The sequence below is a fragment of the Trichosurus vulpecula genome, chromosome 8 (genome assembly GCF_011100635.1).
Source record: "Trichosurus vulpecula isolate mTriVul1 chromosome 8, mTriVul1.pri, whole genome shotgun sequence".
Lineage (NCBI taxonomy): Eukaryota > Metazoa > Chordata > Mammalia > Diprotodontia > Phalangeridae > Trichosurus > Trichosurus vulpecula.
The window spans coordinates 221,650,476-221,667,634 of record NC_050580.1 but is presented as its reverse complement, the minus strand read 5'-3'; the positions used below and the strand labels follow the sequence as shown (position 1 = coordinate 221,667,634).

The 17,159-nt window shown below is 40.6% G+C and overlaps 1 protein-coding gene across 1 annotated transcript in view; it reads left to right on the top strand.

Moving 5' to 3' along the window:
• SPTB (spectrin beta, erythrocytic) overlaps nucleotides 1-17,159 on the top strand; it is a 171,990-nt gene that overhangs the window by 99,718 nt on the left and 55,113 nt on the right. Inside the window, exons 16-22 of the mRNA XM_036736358.1 lie at nucleotides 7,831-8,587; nucleotides 8,960-9,162; nucleotides 9,902-9,992; nucleotides 11,434-11,580; nucleotides 13,196-13,459; nucleotides 15,409-15,615; nucleotides 16,323-16,412. Of these exons, the coding sequence (XP_036592253.1) occupies nucleotides 7,831-8,587; nucleotides 8,960-9,162; nucleotides 9,902-9,992; nucleotides 11,434-11,580; nucleotides 13,196-13,459; nucleotides 15,409-15,615; nucleotides 16,323-16,412 (1,759 nt within the window). The remainder of the gene's footprint in view (nucleotides 1-7,830; nucleotides 8,588-8,959; nucleotides 9,163-9,901; nucleotides 9,993-11,433; nucleotides 11,581-13,195; nucleotides 13,460-15,408; nucleotides 15,616-16,322; nucleotides 16,413-17,159) is intronic.

The window sequence follows — 17,159 nt, the reverse complement described above, 5'->3', positions numbered from 1 at the left end:
GTCCCACAGTTAGTGGGCATTGCCTGGATGAAGATCCAGTGAAGGAGAGTGAGAAGTAGTAGTCAGGTGGGAAGAGAACCAGGAGAGAGTGATGTTCCAAAAGCTTAGGAAGAAGAGAGTATTGAGAAGAAGACAATGATGAGTAGTGTCAAAGGTGCAGAGAAGTCAAGAAAGATTACATTTTCTATATAAGAGAAGCTACCAAGGGGCCCTGCAAAGTTAACAGTAAAATAAATCTGGATCACTTAACCTGAAGGCAGTGACTTCCAGAACACTTCCCTCCTCTTCTCCCCAACTCTCAGAACTTCATAGGCCCCACTTTCGTCAGTCTTCCTCTTTAACATTGTGAAAAAGAGCTGCACATATGCATGATATTTGGGTTGAATGCCTCTTTTGATTATTGCTGTTGCCTCCCAGCAAGCTTGCCCTGTAGTTCCGAATTGGAGGCTCTCTTGGTTCTTTACCCAGGTCCTTTCTTCATATTGTTCAATGCTTCTTAAAAAGCATTGTCTTTAAAAAAAAAAGTATTGTCTTTGAAGCAAAGAATTTTAAAATTGGAAGCAATCTAGAGATCATTTCATCTAAACTCCTTATTTTACATATGAGGAAAAGTTAAGTTAAGCCCAAGGGCACCTGGTAATTTGATGGTACAGCTGGGACTTGAACCCAGATACCTTGACTCTTGGTCCAGCTGGGACCAGGGAAGCCATCTGTTCTTAAAGAATAATAATGTTAAACATAAGAAATGACAGACATTATACTTCTTGGTTTTCTCTTTAAAGTGAAATAAATATTTCATTTTATTTTTAGATTTTTTTATTATGCATCTGATTGCTACGAAAACCCCTAACATAAACTTGCAATAAAAGTTCTTTACAATGCAAAAATGTACTTAAGTGAACTAACCCTACAAACTTGTTCAGAATGTGAATACTTCCATGAGACAAAGGGACATTGAACAAGAATATGGCATATTTTATTCTTTGAGGAGTCACTTTATAGGATCCAAGGTCTCTATCTTTTGGAAGATTGGTTCCTTGAACAAGTCTGTGCAAGGTTTCTTCTTCTTTCCCAAGTCCTAAGTGACTGTCCAGCCATTAGGGCCTTTCTTGCTAAGAGGAATGTGAGTCTACAGGCCTTGTGAATTTGGTCTGGACTGGGCTGGAGATGAGGAAGGAGCCTGAAACCACTACACAATTCAGGAAACTTTCTGTGTAGCCCTTATTATCCTTTACAATGCTCTGAACTAGAGTCTGGGTGAAAAAGAATGTTCATCAAGTTGACTTTTTCGTCTACTGATTCAGGTATTCCAGAATTGGCAAGGAAGGCCAGATTTTAAAAGAGAAGCAGTGATGGTTCTAGCCAAGGCAGTAAATAAATGCTGAAACATCTTTTTCCTTTAGTGGATGAGCAATACAGACTGCCTTGTGTAATTACAGCTTTCCTCATTGCCTCTTAGAAGCTCAATGTGAATCTTTACTACACTCTTTCCACTGGGTACATTAGTCTCTTTGTTTTCAGATGGAGAAAAATTGAGTTATAACTCAAGAGAGTGATCTACCCAAAGTCATGAAACAAAATTGGGAATAGAATCTAGAAATTCTGCTTCACAAATTAAGGCTGTCCCTCCAGGACAAGTGGTGTCAAAAACTCAGATGGAAACAGGTTCATTAAACCATACATGAAGATCTCTGTAGGCCACGGGTTGACTTAGAAAATCACATATTAACATTATCTATGTTTTATTTGTTTTATTATATATTTCTCAATTAAATTTAAATCTGGTTTGAGATGCTGGAGGAATGTTGGCCGCATTGGGCCATATATTTGACACCTCTGATCTAAGGAATTTCTGTTTGTTCTTTTTTCAGTTCTCTCACTTGTACATGTCAAAATAAGCCCAATTTTGCATCTTACCCACTTTCAGTGTTTCATTGACTAGTTGGCTGAGACCATTTGTTTAGGCAGTCACTGGCCAGGGTACTGTCCAGTGTCAGCCCTATGTTGCTCTAAGAATTAGGGAAAGCTCCAAGGATTCTTATCCTAGAACATGGTTTTTCTGAACCTCAATTCTTATTCATTCATTGGATTCTCAATGGTGACTCTCATGCGTGGCATAAACACGGCTCAGTGACCAGCTATACTACAGAACCAAAAAGATGAAATGCACATAACAAGCTAATTAAAGGATAATGGGCCTGGCTGAAGGAGAGGAATGGGAATTAATAAACAGCTTTAGCGGTCAGCTAAGTGCCAAAAGCAGTGTTATAGCTCCAGGGCCAGGCGTAGTATGCTTGTTATACAACCTGATTACAGACACCACCAGAACAGTTCTGTGAGCAACAATCTTGCAACAGGCCCATGGCAGCTTTCAGTTCGATTAGAAAGTTTCAGGGAGAGACCTGCAGATATCCCAAAGGGTGCTGATGTCCAATGGGATGAAATTTGTTCTTTTAAGACATTCTGTCTACTGTGGTCTTGTCAAGAGGCCAGGAGACATCATACCCTAGAAGGTGCTCAGCCACTTTGTATAGTTGTTTCCAGCCAAACATAAAAGATTAATTTTACTTCTTTCAACTGTTTTTACTCACTCTTAGTTGTCCTACCTAGGCCACTACCTTACTATAAAGTGTGTGGGGGGGAGGGAGAGGGAGGGAAGGATGGGTGGGAAGGGGGGGAGAGGGAGGCGGGGGGGGGGGGAGAGAGAGAGAGAGAGAGAGAGAGAGAGAGAGAGAGAGAGAGAGAGAGATTGCCTCAGTCACTATATTTAAGACTGGCTTCAGCCACACTTTGCTCCGCTCCCTGGCTATTTTACCTAATCCATTTCAGTTCCTGATGTCCCCTAGAGTTTAGTATAGCACTTGGTAGTTATAAATGCTTTTTCATTCATTCATATGTTGTCCGTAGTTATTGGTTGTATATTGAGAGGCAGTATGATCTAATGAATTTTGGCTAGGAGTCAGGAAGACTTGGGTTCAAGTCTTGGTTCTGACACAGGCAAACTGTGTGACCCTGGTCAAGTCATTTAACCTTTTAGTGCCCAAGCCAAGTTGATAAGATTTTAAGTTAGAGGAGTTAGCAGTCTCCATCCTTGAAGGGAGTTTTCATAGTTGTATTTCCCTATCCCTATGAAATCATGGACCTGGACAAAGGTAAAACCCTTCAAAATCTAATGTTAATTTCCTAATACACTCCCCCAAGCATACACATTACTGTGTGTATGGTCATTATTTCCTTAAAAATACCTGAACGATGAGAGTTTCTGAAGTGGGAGATGTTGGGCAGAACATAGAGGAAAAGTGTGGCCAAATTTACCAAAAAAGAAGAAGCAAATTGCAGAATGGATGAGGAAACAAAACTAAACCATTTGATGCTTACAAAAAACACATCTTAAATAATCAGATTCAAAGTAAAGGGCTGGGAAAAAATCTGTTATGCTCACGCTGTATCCAGAAAAGGAAGAGTTATAATCATGATTACATGTAAGATGACAGCAAACCTAAATACCTAAAATAGGGAGAAGCAGGACCTTAGGACTAAAGGCACCATGTATAATGAAATAATATCAATATTAAATGTGCATACATTTTATAGCATGTCAATCATGTCAATTAAATTCTTTGAGGAAAAGCTTACTGAAATGAAAAAAGAGCTAGTTAGACACTAATGTTAAGTGACTTTAACATAAAACCAACACAAAAATAAATGATGAAATTAGATTTGAATAAAGTGTGGGGCACACTGGATGTGAAAGACCAGTGGAGACTTCTGAATTAGAATGTTAGAGAATACCCATATTCCTCAGGCTTCTGTGGGATCCAATCCTTCACATGCTAGGGTACAAAGAGCACATAAATTCAGAAAGCAAGAAATCTTAAACATGTACTTTACAGACTATAGCACACTTAAAATGGTACTCAAGGAAATATAACCAAAAGACATGGATGTAAAAGGAGACTAAAACACAATATATTAAATAATGAGTGGGCCAAAGACCTAATCATAGAAACAATTTAAACTTAAGTAGTTCTTAAGGGAAAGAGAGTGAGAGTGTGTGTGTGTGTGTGTGTGTGTATGTGTATGTATCCCTGAACATTATATTAACAACAGAGAAAAAGAAACAATGAATTGAACAAGAAATTAAAAAAAAACACTAGAAAAACCCCAAAATCAGAAAATGAACACATAACAAAGATTTTAAAGATTTAAAGGCAAATTTAACAGAATTAGAAACTTTATTAACTTTACTAAATAAAATAAAGAGCTGTTTTTTCAGAGACTAAGAAAATTGATAAACTATTAGCTAATTTGATTTTTAAAAGAAACAACAAGACCAAACTAGCAAACTGAAAAGGAGATTTCACAACAAATGGAGAGGAAATAAAGAAAATTATCAAACGGCCATGCCAACAAATGGCAAGAGAAATGAAAACCTACATGGAATGGATGAATAGCTGCAAAAGCCTAAAATGCCAAAATTAGCAAAACAAAGGCTAAATAACCTAATCCTGACTTCATAAAGTTAAACTGAGTAATTAATGAATTCTTCTGGACAAGTGAATTTTATCAAACATTCAAGAATAAAATAAACTCTCTACTACATTAACTGTCTAAGGATTAAGTAAAGTGCTTGTTTTCTTTACTTTTGGAAAAAGATAGGGTCCTGTTGGTCAATGGAGGGGAGTGACAAAGCAGAGAATAACCATATATTAAAATCACTAATGAACATTGATGTAAAAATATTTCATCAATGGCTAATTATAGCACTATATTCCCCAAATATCCATTATGACCAAGTTGTATTTATATAAAAAATACAAGTCTGGTTCAACATTAGGAAAACAACTAGCAAAATAAATCATATTAATAATCAAAAAATAAAAATTACATGATTATATCATCAGATGCTGAATGAGCCTGTAGCATAACATTCATTTATGCTAAAAAAAAAACCCACTAAAAACATAGGAACAAAATAAAACCATTCCTAATATTCCTAATATAAAAAACATTTATGTAAAACTAAGAGCTAGCATTATTTTTAATGGAAAAACATTGGAAACTTTGCCAGTAAGATCAGGAATGACGGAAAGATGCTGGGTATCACAACTGATATTAACATAGTACCAGAAATGCTGGCTATCACAGTAAGTCAAAGAAAATAAATTACAGAAATAAACATTGGAAAATTAAAGGCCAAGTTATCTCTTTGTGGATGACCTGATGGTTTACTTAGAAAATTCTAGAGAATTAATAAGAATTGAGATAATTGCTTTTGCAGGTAGTAGGCTGCAACACAAATCTATAAAATCAACTTTTCTAATAAATCAAGAAGAAGACATAGAGAAGTACCACTTAAAGTAACCCTGCATCAAATATCTGGGCATTGACCTAGTTGCACACAAGACTAATACAAATAAGACCATAAAACACAAAAATAAAGGAAGACCCAAATGAACAAAACATTATCTAGTGTATGTATCTGAACCAGTGCGCCATGCCAATATGAGGAGAATGTCATTGTTTGTTGTAACTCGGTTGTTTCAATCATGTCTGACTCTTTGTGACCCCACTTGGGGTTTTCTTGGCAAAGATACTCCAGCTCATTTTACAGATGAGGAAACTGAGGCAAATAGGGTTAAGTGACTTGCTCAGGTCACACAACTGCTAAGTGTTGGAGGCCAGATATGAACTCAGGAAGAGGAGTCTTCCTGACTCCCCGACCTGGCGCTCTATCCACTGTGCCACCCAGCTGCCCAATTTGTACAGTTTACTGGCCCCCATTTCTGTATTCTATTTAGGGCATTCTATAGACTCATCTTCCTGAGTTCAAATCTGACCTTAGACACTCACTAGCTGTGTGACCCTGGGCAAGTCACTTAACTTTCTTCCTCTTGGTTTCCAAAATGGCAAACCACTCCAGGATCTCTGCCAAGAAAACCCTAAATGGAGTCATGAAGAGTTGGACATGACTGAAACAACTGAACAGTCCCAGCATTTTTATATGCGTTTGATACCAGTGATCTATGACAGCCCTCTCATTTTGTAGTTGAGGAACTATTGTGATTATATAAAAATTTAAAAAAAAAGCTTTTCCCTAAATAAAGTTAAAGTACATAGATGTCCCCATTTCAGCTGAGGAAACTGAGGCTCATAAAAGTTAAATGACTTGTACATAGCCTCGCAGAGGTTCCAGTCCTCTTTACTCCATTTTCTATACAACATTGCCTCCCTGTGGTGACAACAGGAAAATACCATGGCATAGTAGATGATTTCAATCCCCGTCACTTCTTACCTCTATGACTTTGGGCAATCCTTATTCTCTCTTAACCTAAGTTTCTTCATATGTAAAGTGTGAAGGTGGGACTAGAATACCTCCAAGTTCCCTTCAGTTCTAAGTATTTGATCAGGAAATAACTTTGACTTGCAGCTGTGTGGATTTGCGATTGATGGGAATACCCAGTCCAGGGGTACAGATCCTACTTCATCCATCCCTCATCTTGTACATCCTTTGCCCTTGTCCTCTTCCAAATCCTCAGTCTTTTTCTAGAGCCCTTGCCTGGTATTCTTACATGGATACCAGTGGAACACATGCTCTGTTTATCTGTTACCATTTGCTTTTGCTGTGATCAACCTAATTATGGGATCAGCCTATTTATGTGATCAACTTAACTCCTGTTCTGGGTATACATGTCTTTTTTTGGTATCCTCCACTCTAATTTTTGTGTGCAGTTCTTCACTGGTGAAGGGATATTGCCTATTCCCACTCACTATGCATCTCACGGTCCTTTGAACTTTGTGCTTTTGAGGGGGTTTTCAGAGAGAGGGGTTTTAGTAAAATGGTGTAAATGGAGGCTGCATGACAGAGATCATGTTTTATCCATCTTTGTACCCCACCTGGTAGCACCTAAGACAGTGCCTTACTCATATTAAACACTTAACAAATATTGAATTAATGCGTCTCCAGCATATTATAATAAACACATATGTTAATATTATATACTGATGACTCATATTTAGTACTTAATTCTAAAGTATTAAGCAACAATATAAGCATTATTTTCCCATTTTATAGGTAAAGCTTAATGAAATTAAGGGATTTGCCTACAAATAGCTTGTAATGGCAAATGTGAGCTCCTAGTTCAGTTTTTTCTGACTCCAGCTCTAGTGATCTTTCCTCTATAACACATTTTCACTCCCATATATAACAATATAATAATAATGAAGCACATTCAACTCATTTCATTAAGCACTTTTTTTCAAAAACATTTTTTTTGCTTATTATAAGCAAGACATTGCATCAGGTGCTTAGGATGCAAAAACAAACCAAAAAAAGCCCCTGATTTCAAGGAACTTATGTTTTAAGGTCCTATCTCCCACGAATATTATGGGCATATCTTATGGAGTTATCCAATCCATTCCTTGGAAGATTGAACATAGATAGCACTTAGAAGAGTCTTACTGGGAAGCTTAGAAAATCTCTTATCTTACTACCGTTACCTACTGGACCTTCCCAAATCCATCCATATGTAATATAGCAGTATAATACATTAACATCAGTAGTCTGGAGTATTTTGGTTCTCCACTCGAACTAAATTCCTTATTCCCCTTTTCTCCCAAACCTATTTCCTTACAAATCCAGTCTGGTTTCTTATAAGTTTTAGGCCCATATTTGTTCCTCATTATGTAAACTGTTTCCTTAGAAAGTGTTGGCAAATATTTTTTTTCTGTTCTCTGTTGGATTCCTTTCCACTACTAGGGTGATGGAGCTGGGAAGAAATCACTACCCATAGCCAACCATATATTTTGTTTTTTTTTTCTTCCCACCAGATGGGAGGGCTTCCAGACCATGGTGTCTGAGTGTCGCAAGGCAGTGGACTCTGCACTCAGTGTACACAACTATTGTGTGGACTGTGAGGAGACAGGCAAATGGATTATGGACAAGACAGATGTGGTAGAGTCAACAAAGGATCTCGGCCGGGACCTAGCAGGAGTGATTGCCATCCAGCGGAAACTTTATGGACTAGAGCGGGATGTGGCTGCTATCCAATCCCGGATGGGTTCTCTAGAGCAGGAGTCCCAGCGGCTGATTGAGGAGCATCCTGAATTGCAGGAGAATATTGGGAAGCGGCAGACTTATATTGAGGAGTTGTGGCAGAAGTTGCAGCAAGCCCTGAAGGGTCAAGAAGCATCCCTAGGTGAGGCCAGTCAGCTGCAGAAGTTCCTGCAAGACCTTGATGATTTCCAGGCATGGCTATTCATGGCACAAAAGGCTGTGGCTTCAGAAGATGCACCTGACTCCCTGCCTGAGGCTGAGCAGCTTCTCCAACAGCACACAGCCATCAAAGATGAGATCGATGGGCACAAAGATGACTACCAGAATGTCAAGGATTCTGGGGAGAAGGTGATCCGGGGCCAGACTGACCCAGAGTACCAGCTCCTGGGCCAGAGGCTTGAAGGTGTGGACACAGGCTGGGATGCCCTCTGCAAGATGTGGGAGAACCGGGGCCAATTCCTTTCCCAGTGTCTTGGTTTCCAGGAGTTCCAAAAGGATGCCAAACAGGCAGAAGCAATCCTGAGTAATCAGGTATAGAGAAGGAGGTGGCAGAGGGGTAGAGGGGCAAAAGAAGACATCTTCTGGCAGCAAGGGGAGAAACTGAGGATGTCTTTATTAGTTATTGGGATTGAGTTTTTCTCCCCCTGAATCTTCCCTTGCCCCAACTATGCTTAGTTTTTCCATCCCCATGTATCAAGCTGACCACTCCTCCTCCCTTAGTCTATTAGAGTAGGGGAGCCAAGATAATGACCTAAGTTTCTCCCTAACTGGTTAACATCCCATATTATAAGATCCACAAAGGTATTTTGGGAAATTGCAAGTAAAGGACTTGAGACCCTTAGAGTTTTCCTGGCTACCACTCTTGTTTGGCTTCATACCCCGTCCTGGGATTTACTCCAATAGGAATACACTCTTGCTCACCTGGAGCCTCCAGATTCATTAGAAGCTGCAGAAGCTGGGATCCGTAAGTTTGAGGATTTCTTGGTGTCCATGGACAATAACCAGGATAAGATCTTGAACACTGTGGCCTCTGGGAACAAGCTGGTCAATGAGGGAAACATCTACTCTGACAAAATTAAGGAAAAAGTACTGCTGATCGAGGACAGGTAATCCAACCCTTGGGGGATATGTATCAGGTAAGAAGTTAGATTAGATGAGCCTTAAGGCAGAAGGACTTCGTCTGGGGTCTGTAGATTTCAGGAGCCTGGGAACTTGGATAGGAAAAAACTAATCTGGATTTTCACTAACCTCTAACTCAATTTCATATTTCTTGCAGTAATGAAAAAGGAGTCTAGTAAGGGCCTGAAGGAATCCATGACACAAAAAGGGTGAAGAACCCCTTCTGTAGGGGCAGCTGGGTGGCACAGTGGATAGAGCACTGGCCCTGGGGTCAGGAGGACCTGAGTTCAAATCTGGCCTCAGACACTTACTAGCTGTGTGACCTTGGGCAAGTCACTTAACCTTGATTGCCTAAAAAAGAACAGCTTCTATAAGGTCTAATATTCAGTCACATAGTTGTTAATAATAATAATAATAGCTAATATTAATATGTGCCAGGCACTGTGCCACATGCTTTATCATTATTATCCTATTTGATCTTCACAACAACCCTGGAAGATAAGGGCTATTATTATCCTCATTTTATAGATGAGGACACTGAGGCAAATAGGTTAAGTGACTTACCCAGCGTCACACAGCTTGGAAAATCTAAGGCTGAATTTGAACTCAGGTCCTCTTGACTCTAGGCCTGGTATTCTATTCCCTAGGCCTTGGCAGTAACCCAATGGAAGGAGATTGTCATTTCCTATATTTTCGTGACTCTCTCTTGACCATCCTTCCTTCTAGGCACAAGAAGAACAATGAGAAATCCCAGGAAGCAGCACTTCTCCTGAGAGACAACTTGGACCTTCAGAACTTCCTACAAAACTGTCAGGAGGTAGTACTCTAGAAGAAGATTTAAAGAACTAACTATCCAGGATTAAAGGACCTCCCCGCCCCCTACCCCATCCCCATAGCCTTTAAATCCCTTCCAAATCTAAAAAAACCAATATGGCTGTACAAGGGGAAAAAGGAAACAGAAGAAATCCCAGAGGCTTGATTGCCTGTCGTTTCACATGGCCTCTGGCAGCCTTGCTTTTCCTTTTGGTTTTATAGTGTCTTCAGGAAAAGTAGCCTTATGTAAGGTTTAGGACCTTCCCCAGTGACCTGACTTGAAGGGAATTGCCTGCTTCCTCTTAGAGAAGGTCATCTCATCCAGGGTTTATATTCTTTGCCTACATGTTCTCTCTGGTGGGCACTATGCTTAAGCAGGGTCGGCTTTCCAGGCAACCTGTCCCAGACTCCACTTCACACCTTAATTTTATACTCACTACCCCTTGCCTTTACCCTCTCAATGACTTTGGAAAGGGATGCTTTGGAATGATGCAGGCTTAAACCCAGCATTAGCACACCAAGTCAGGTCATTTATTAAGCATCTACTATGTGCCAGGAAATAGTCCAAGTGCTAGGGAGACAAATAAAAGCCAGAACAACCCCCTGCCTTCAAGGAGCTCACTGTCTAATGAGGGAAACAACATGCAAACAACTGTGTACAAACAAGATGTTTTAAGAATCAACTGAAGATAGTCTCAAAGTGAAGGCATGAACATTAACCCGGAAGGGGGATGGCTTCTTACAGATGGTAGGATATTAGCTGAGACTATGTGAGACTTCACATATTTGATACCCATCACCGTGCTTCTTAAGCTTGTTTATGGTTATGAGTCTATTCTTGACCTCACTTGTCAAACATTTGCTTTCTGTTCATTAGCAATATCTTAGCTAGAATTTAAAGATCCAAGAAGGCAATTTAATAAGCTCAATAATTTAATAATTTAATTTTAATTTAACTTAATAAGATCAAATGTCTGACTCTTTTTTAGAGTACCATGTGGAGACAGGCATAGGTAATAAATAAGAACCCCTCTGCCTGCAAGGAGTTCCAATTTAGTGGGGTGATACCTCACCTAAACAAAGAGCTCTTATCGATACAAGATAAGATAATAGAGTTGCAAACAATGTTATGCCGGGTTCAAGGCCAGAAAGTTGGGAAATTAGAAGGATGTTAGGGACAAGTAAATGGAAGCTCAATGTTAACGCTAGAAGAACTTCAGCACAAACTAGGGAAGGGGTTTTCCCAGTCAAGCTCGGTAGGGGGAGCAAAGTGGAGTAGAAACTTTCTCATTCTCACACTTTCTCCTCTTAACCCATTGAACTACCCTAGCTCCTGTGAAATGCTTCTTTCACAAGCCTGATGGATGGTAGGTTTGTTTTGAGTCCTTGAGAATCAGGGCATCACCGCGTTTGTGGAGGACTCAACCTCCGTTTCCTGCCTACAGCTCACTCTCTGGATCAATGACAAGCTACTGTCATCTCAAGATATTTCCTATGAAGAAGCCCGGAACTTGCACAACAAGTGGCAGAAGCATCAGGCATTCATGGCGGAGCTGGCTTCCAACCAAGGGTGGCTGGAGAAAGTGGATAAGGTAAAGCAGATGGAGCTTCACCCAGATCATGTGCAAAATTCTTGGAATCATAGGATTTGGAGGTGCAATAACTTCGTTTTAATAGCTCTTTTTATTCAAGAATCACCCTTAAAGGCCCTTAAATAGACACTAGTTAAGCCTCCCAAGCTCCTGTAGTATCAACCCCATTATAAATGGGGACATGAGACAGAAGAGTTGGTTGGTGATTTACCAGGGTCAGTGTCTGTTAGGATGTAAGAGCTGTCCCCAGGACATTTTAGATGCTATAACAAAAGCTGGTCAAGGTCCCTTAAGGCATGTTGCCAGGATAATGATAATTGTTCATGGTCATATTTAGTTTTCCTCATCTAAGGGGGACAAAGCACTGTCCAGAATTAGGTGTATATAGGAGGCAACTCTTTGCGACCCCATTTGGGGTTTTCTTGGCAAAGATACTAGAATGGTTTTGCCATTACCTTCTCCAGCTTATTTTACAAATGAGGAAACTGAGGCAAATGGGTGAAGTGATTTGCCCAGGGTCACACAACCAGTAAACATCTGAGGCCAGATTTGAACTCAGGAAGAGTCTTCCTGACTCTAGGCCCTACCCTCTGTCTACCACACCATCTACCTGCCCACCTGTTAATCCTCACCATACCAGTGAGCAATGTAAAAGCAGGGTCAATGATTATTTTTTACCGTCTTATAGATGGAAAAGCCAAGAGACTTCACAAAAAGAAGGGATGTTATGAATATCACAGTTTAAGATGTGACAAGAATAAGACCCAGGAATTTTGCATTCTATAACTGCAATTGTACTTTTTTAAAAAAGAAAAAAGGGTTTATTTTATTTCGTACTTTGTAACAGTAAAGTTTTTTCATATTTGTATCTCACATGACCCTCACAAACAATCCCATGAGGTTGTTAATACATGTTTCACTATCTCCATTATAGATAAAGAAGTCAAAGATGAGAAAGGCTAATTAACCTGGCCCACCTCTCACCACTGACAAGCTCCAGAGCTGGGATTAAACCCAGGTCTTTTGACTCTAAATCCAGAGCTCTTCCCACTTTCTTTTGCATCTTCTAGTATTTGCCCAACGAAGAACAGGTCAGGGCAACCTTTGGTGGGGTTCAGTGCCTCACCATATATGTTTCTATGCAAATAAAGTCAGATTAAAATTATTTTAAGAGGAAGAGTCTTAAAAGAAGAGCCTGCAGGACACAGTAAAGTGTGGAGGTAGACTGCGAAGGGAGAGAGAAGTTTTGTATTAAAGGTGGTTTGACAGGGAGATTTTGGACAAATTATGTAGCTTTGGGCGTTTTTTTGTTTGTTTTGTTTTTACCACAAACTGGTGAAACTGTTTCCTTCTCCCAACTTCTACTGCCTCGTTGAGTTGCTAAGTAGTACCAATCGCTATGGCAACATGGCCCCTCCAAAGCCTGGGTGTTCTTACTGTCTTTGAATTGGTCCTTTTCTTGACCTTGGGATTCCGCTCCCTACTTAATTCTCTGTCTGTTCTTTCACTGCCCTACCTCAGTGGTCATGGACACTGCTTCCTTCTTGTAGAAAGATGTCTCCCTGATCATCCCTGGAGGCCTCATGGTGAACTCTCTTCTTTACTCCCCATGCAGGAGGGAAGGCAGCTTATAGAGGAGAAGCCACAGTTTACAGATGTGGTGACCCAACGGCTGAGGCAGCTGCACCGACTCTGGGATGAGCTGCAGTCCACCACACAGGAGAAGGCCCAGCATCTCTTTGCTGCCAGCCGCTCAGACCTGCACGCCCAAACGTATGCTGACCTCAACAAATGGATCAGTGCCATGGAGGACCAGCTGCGGTCTGATGACCCTGGCAAAGACCTGACTAGTGTTAACCGGATGCTGACTAAGTTGAAGGTATGTGAGCAAATTGTATAGTTTTATAGTTACAAAGGATTGTCTTGTAGATCTTCAGTTCTAGCCCACTACTTCATAGATGAGGACACTGAAATTCAGAAATGTAAAGCTGTTGTTAGTCATGGAACCAGGACAGGAACCCAGGTGTCCTAGGCCTTGGTCTTATACTTTCCCCCAGAATACTATGTGGTTGTCTCTTTCTCCTCTAGCACTCTCCTGACTGATGGTGATTGTGATTCCTCACTCACTGCTGATGACTGGCAGAGATAGGTCCATGTGTTCTTTCCTTGGGTGGGAAGTGAAGCATTGATCCTCTTGAAATTTAGCTGGGTCATTATCTTCGTGGATATGAATGGCGGACAAGACAAAGAATGAAGAGATAGCACATCTCTCTCTCTCAATATTGCCAGAAGCAAGGGCTCAGAGCAGTTGTGGCCATGATTTCTTCCCACCCCCAGCCAGCACCATTATTAGTCAGCATAAATAGGAACAGGGTTGTCCTCTGTGAAGTAGAATAGGCAACCACTTACGGAAATATGATTGGATAGAGCTCTAGGAAGACTCACTTCCAAATTTCTCTCAACCAGTTTTCTCTGGTGTCTGAAATTCTACCATTTGACAGTCCTTTGGGCTGAGGTATTGTCCTCTATTAAAGAACACATTCCCTTGGGGAATCTAGCACATTAAACCTGTGCTGTGTGCTATTCACCCTTCATTTAGTGTTAGTTTATCAAATCCTGTTTTGCAGAGGACAGGTTTGGTGGTGTGGGGGCAAGGAAGAGGGAGAGAGATGTACAGAGTTTGGCTGATTTACCCAAGGAGGGCAGGCCTTGGTGACATTGGGGTTCACTGGGGGACCTTGGATACCTTAAGGGAATACAGCATGGGGGAGAAGGCTGCTTTTAGGAAGTAGGCGATCCATAAACACAATTTTCATCTATTACAACTTTGCTACAGACAGTCCTTGATGCTGTGAGATAACTTTCTCAGGATTGGGTTCCTTGGTAGACATTATCGTGGGCAAGTTTGCTTGGGTCTGACAGAGTCATGGGCTTTGGCTACAAACTGGAAGGAAGAAGGAAGTCTCAGTTGCTGTGGACTTGGTTATCATCTGTTTCCTCTTAGGAGATGCAAAAATGCTCATGCTTAATGGCTTTTGACTCTACCTTATATTATAGATCTATCTGTAATCTGCCCTAAGTAGGAGGGGAAATATATCCTAAATAAAATAAGTTAAAAATATACTGTATTGGTCCAAATATAAACATCACTTTGAGAAGAAAAAATAATGGGTATACATTATAAAATAATTATATAAAATTACTATGTTAATCTATATGTTATAGGATTATTTATGCATTTGTATTTCTCTTCAAATAAAGGGTTTTAAATTAATTTTCTCATAACTGTCATCTTCATTTTTGTTCTTCTATTAACTGGAGAAAAATTATATACCACATTTAGTTTTCCCAGTAGCTGGTTTGCTACTTTTGGTAGTTTTTGGGGGGTAGATTTTTTTTTGTAGATTTGTGGTTTATTCTTAGACCAGGGCTGTCCAACCTTAGGTTTTTATTGAAACAATAGAGAACATATTTTGATTTGCCATTTTAGTGAGAGCTCTGCGGTAGCTTGGCTTCATTTACTAAAGCATTTATGTAAATTTCTGTGCTTGTAGGCGGGCTGCATAAACCACACTGTGGGGCCCCATTTTGGACAGCCCTGTTCTTAGACCAACACAGTTGTAAGCATTGAAAAATTTCAGGGGAGAAACAGCTTCCAATGTGCATCCTCTGATGTCATCAAGGAAAGCTTTACAGGGCAGATGGGATGAACTGGGCCTTGAAGGAAAGGTTGAATGTAGATACATAGGGAGGAATATAAATCTCATTCTACTTCACAGGTTGTTTGGGCTCTAAGTCTGGGCTGACACTATATTTCTTGGGTTTCAGAGGGTGGAGGATCAAGTGAATGTGAGGAAGAAGGAGTTGGGAGAGCTGTTGTCCCAGGTGCCCCCAGTCGGGGGCGAAGAGGATGGTACAGAGCCAAGCATTGAGAAGCGGTTCCTGGACCTTCTAGTGCCTCTGGGTAAGAGGAAGAAACAGCTGGAGTCATCTAGAGCCAAGTTGCAGATCAACAGAGATATAGAGGACGAGACGGTAAGTCCCCTGCCTCTCCCTGTCCTCAACATAGCTGTCACCAAATTTCTCTCAGTCTTTTTTCAGGAAGTACCTCATTGTCGTTCAATTCTATTCAATGAAACAAACATTTATTAAGCACTTACAATGTACAAGGCTCTGAGTTAGGCTGGGGGAATACAAAGATAAATATGACAAAACTGGCCTTCAAGGAGCTTACAATCTAATGTATAAAGGATATAAGAAAATGTCTAAAGGTGAGATCCAAGCAAAGTGCTAAGAGAAATTTGAGGAGAAATAAATCACTTTTACCAGGGACCACTTCAAGGAGAAAGTGATATCTGAGTTGGACTTGAAGGAAGGGAGAAGACAGAAATAAAATCAAAGTTGGGGGCAGTGTGAGCAAAGACACAAAGAGAACAAAATGAGAGTAGTTCATTTTGGATAGAATGAAAAATACATGAAAGGGAGTAGTATAAGAGAAGAGAAGATAGATAAGTTGGGCCATTTTGGGGGAAAGGTCACTGAACATCAGAGTTAGAATTGTTTTATTCTGTAGATAATAGGGAGCCATTGAAGGTTTTTGAGTTGAGAAACGACATCACCACATTCCATGACTTGGGGTGGGGCAGTGGTCTGAGAAATGGATTGTAGAAAGGAAAGGCTGAAACACCTCTTTGCCGTAACCTCAGTATCATCACATCCCCTCTCTTTTTGGTCTTCTTTAGCTCTGGGTGGAAGAGAGGATGCCACTTGCCCAGTCAGCTGACTATGGAACAAACCTACAAAGTGTGCAGCTGCTCATGAAGAAAAACCAGGTGAGCCAAATGCCTTCCTAAGCCTCAGCCTCCTCTTCATGGTGGCTTGACCCTCTCTCTGCCTGGAAGGTAGGCCCCATCCCTAAACTAAGCAAGGCAGTCTATACTAGATAGGCTAGGTATGTGGATGTGTTTTCATTGGCAGGTTTGAGGTCCCAAAGCCTTATTTGGTACCCTCAGGGTGAAAGAGCAAATTTTGAAATATATAGAGAAAATACAAACTTTGGGAAAAGTCAGAGAAATTTGTGGGACCAGGCCACTTGGGCTCTAAGTCTTTACCTTCAGGTCACCAAGGCTGGTGAGGTGTCAGGTAAGCTTTTTACCCCTGAGAGATCATTATGTTCTCCTACCAGATACACTTCCTGGATTTTAATGAGAAGAAGCCTGTAAAATCAGTCTACAGGATCACCTCGCATACTTTCTGATCCCATTTTCAAGGCTAAGTTTGGACCCTGAGTAAGGTTAGGACTCAGAAGGTTAATGGGACACCAGAATTATTTTGGCACTGAGGATACTCTCTGGGACCAAATCAGGCCAGAAAACTATTTAAGCCTGGGATGCTATTCTCTGAGAACACATCCATCTGCTAGTTGATTTTCAGCCAGGGATGGGCTTTGAGCCTGCATGGCACCAGTCAGGGATCAGGGTTTTGGAACTGAACAGATGCCAAGTGTGCCCTGTTTTTTTTAAATGCAGGATGCTAAATAAAGCTAAATGTAGGGAGGAGACCAGTTTTATAGGGTTTCA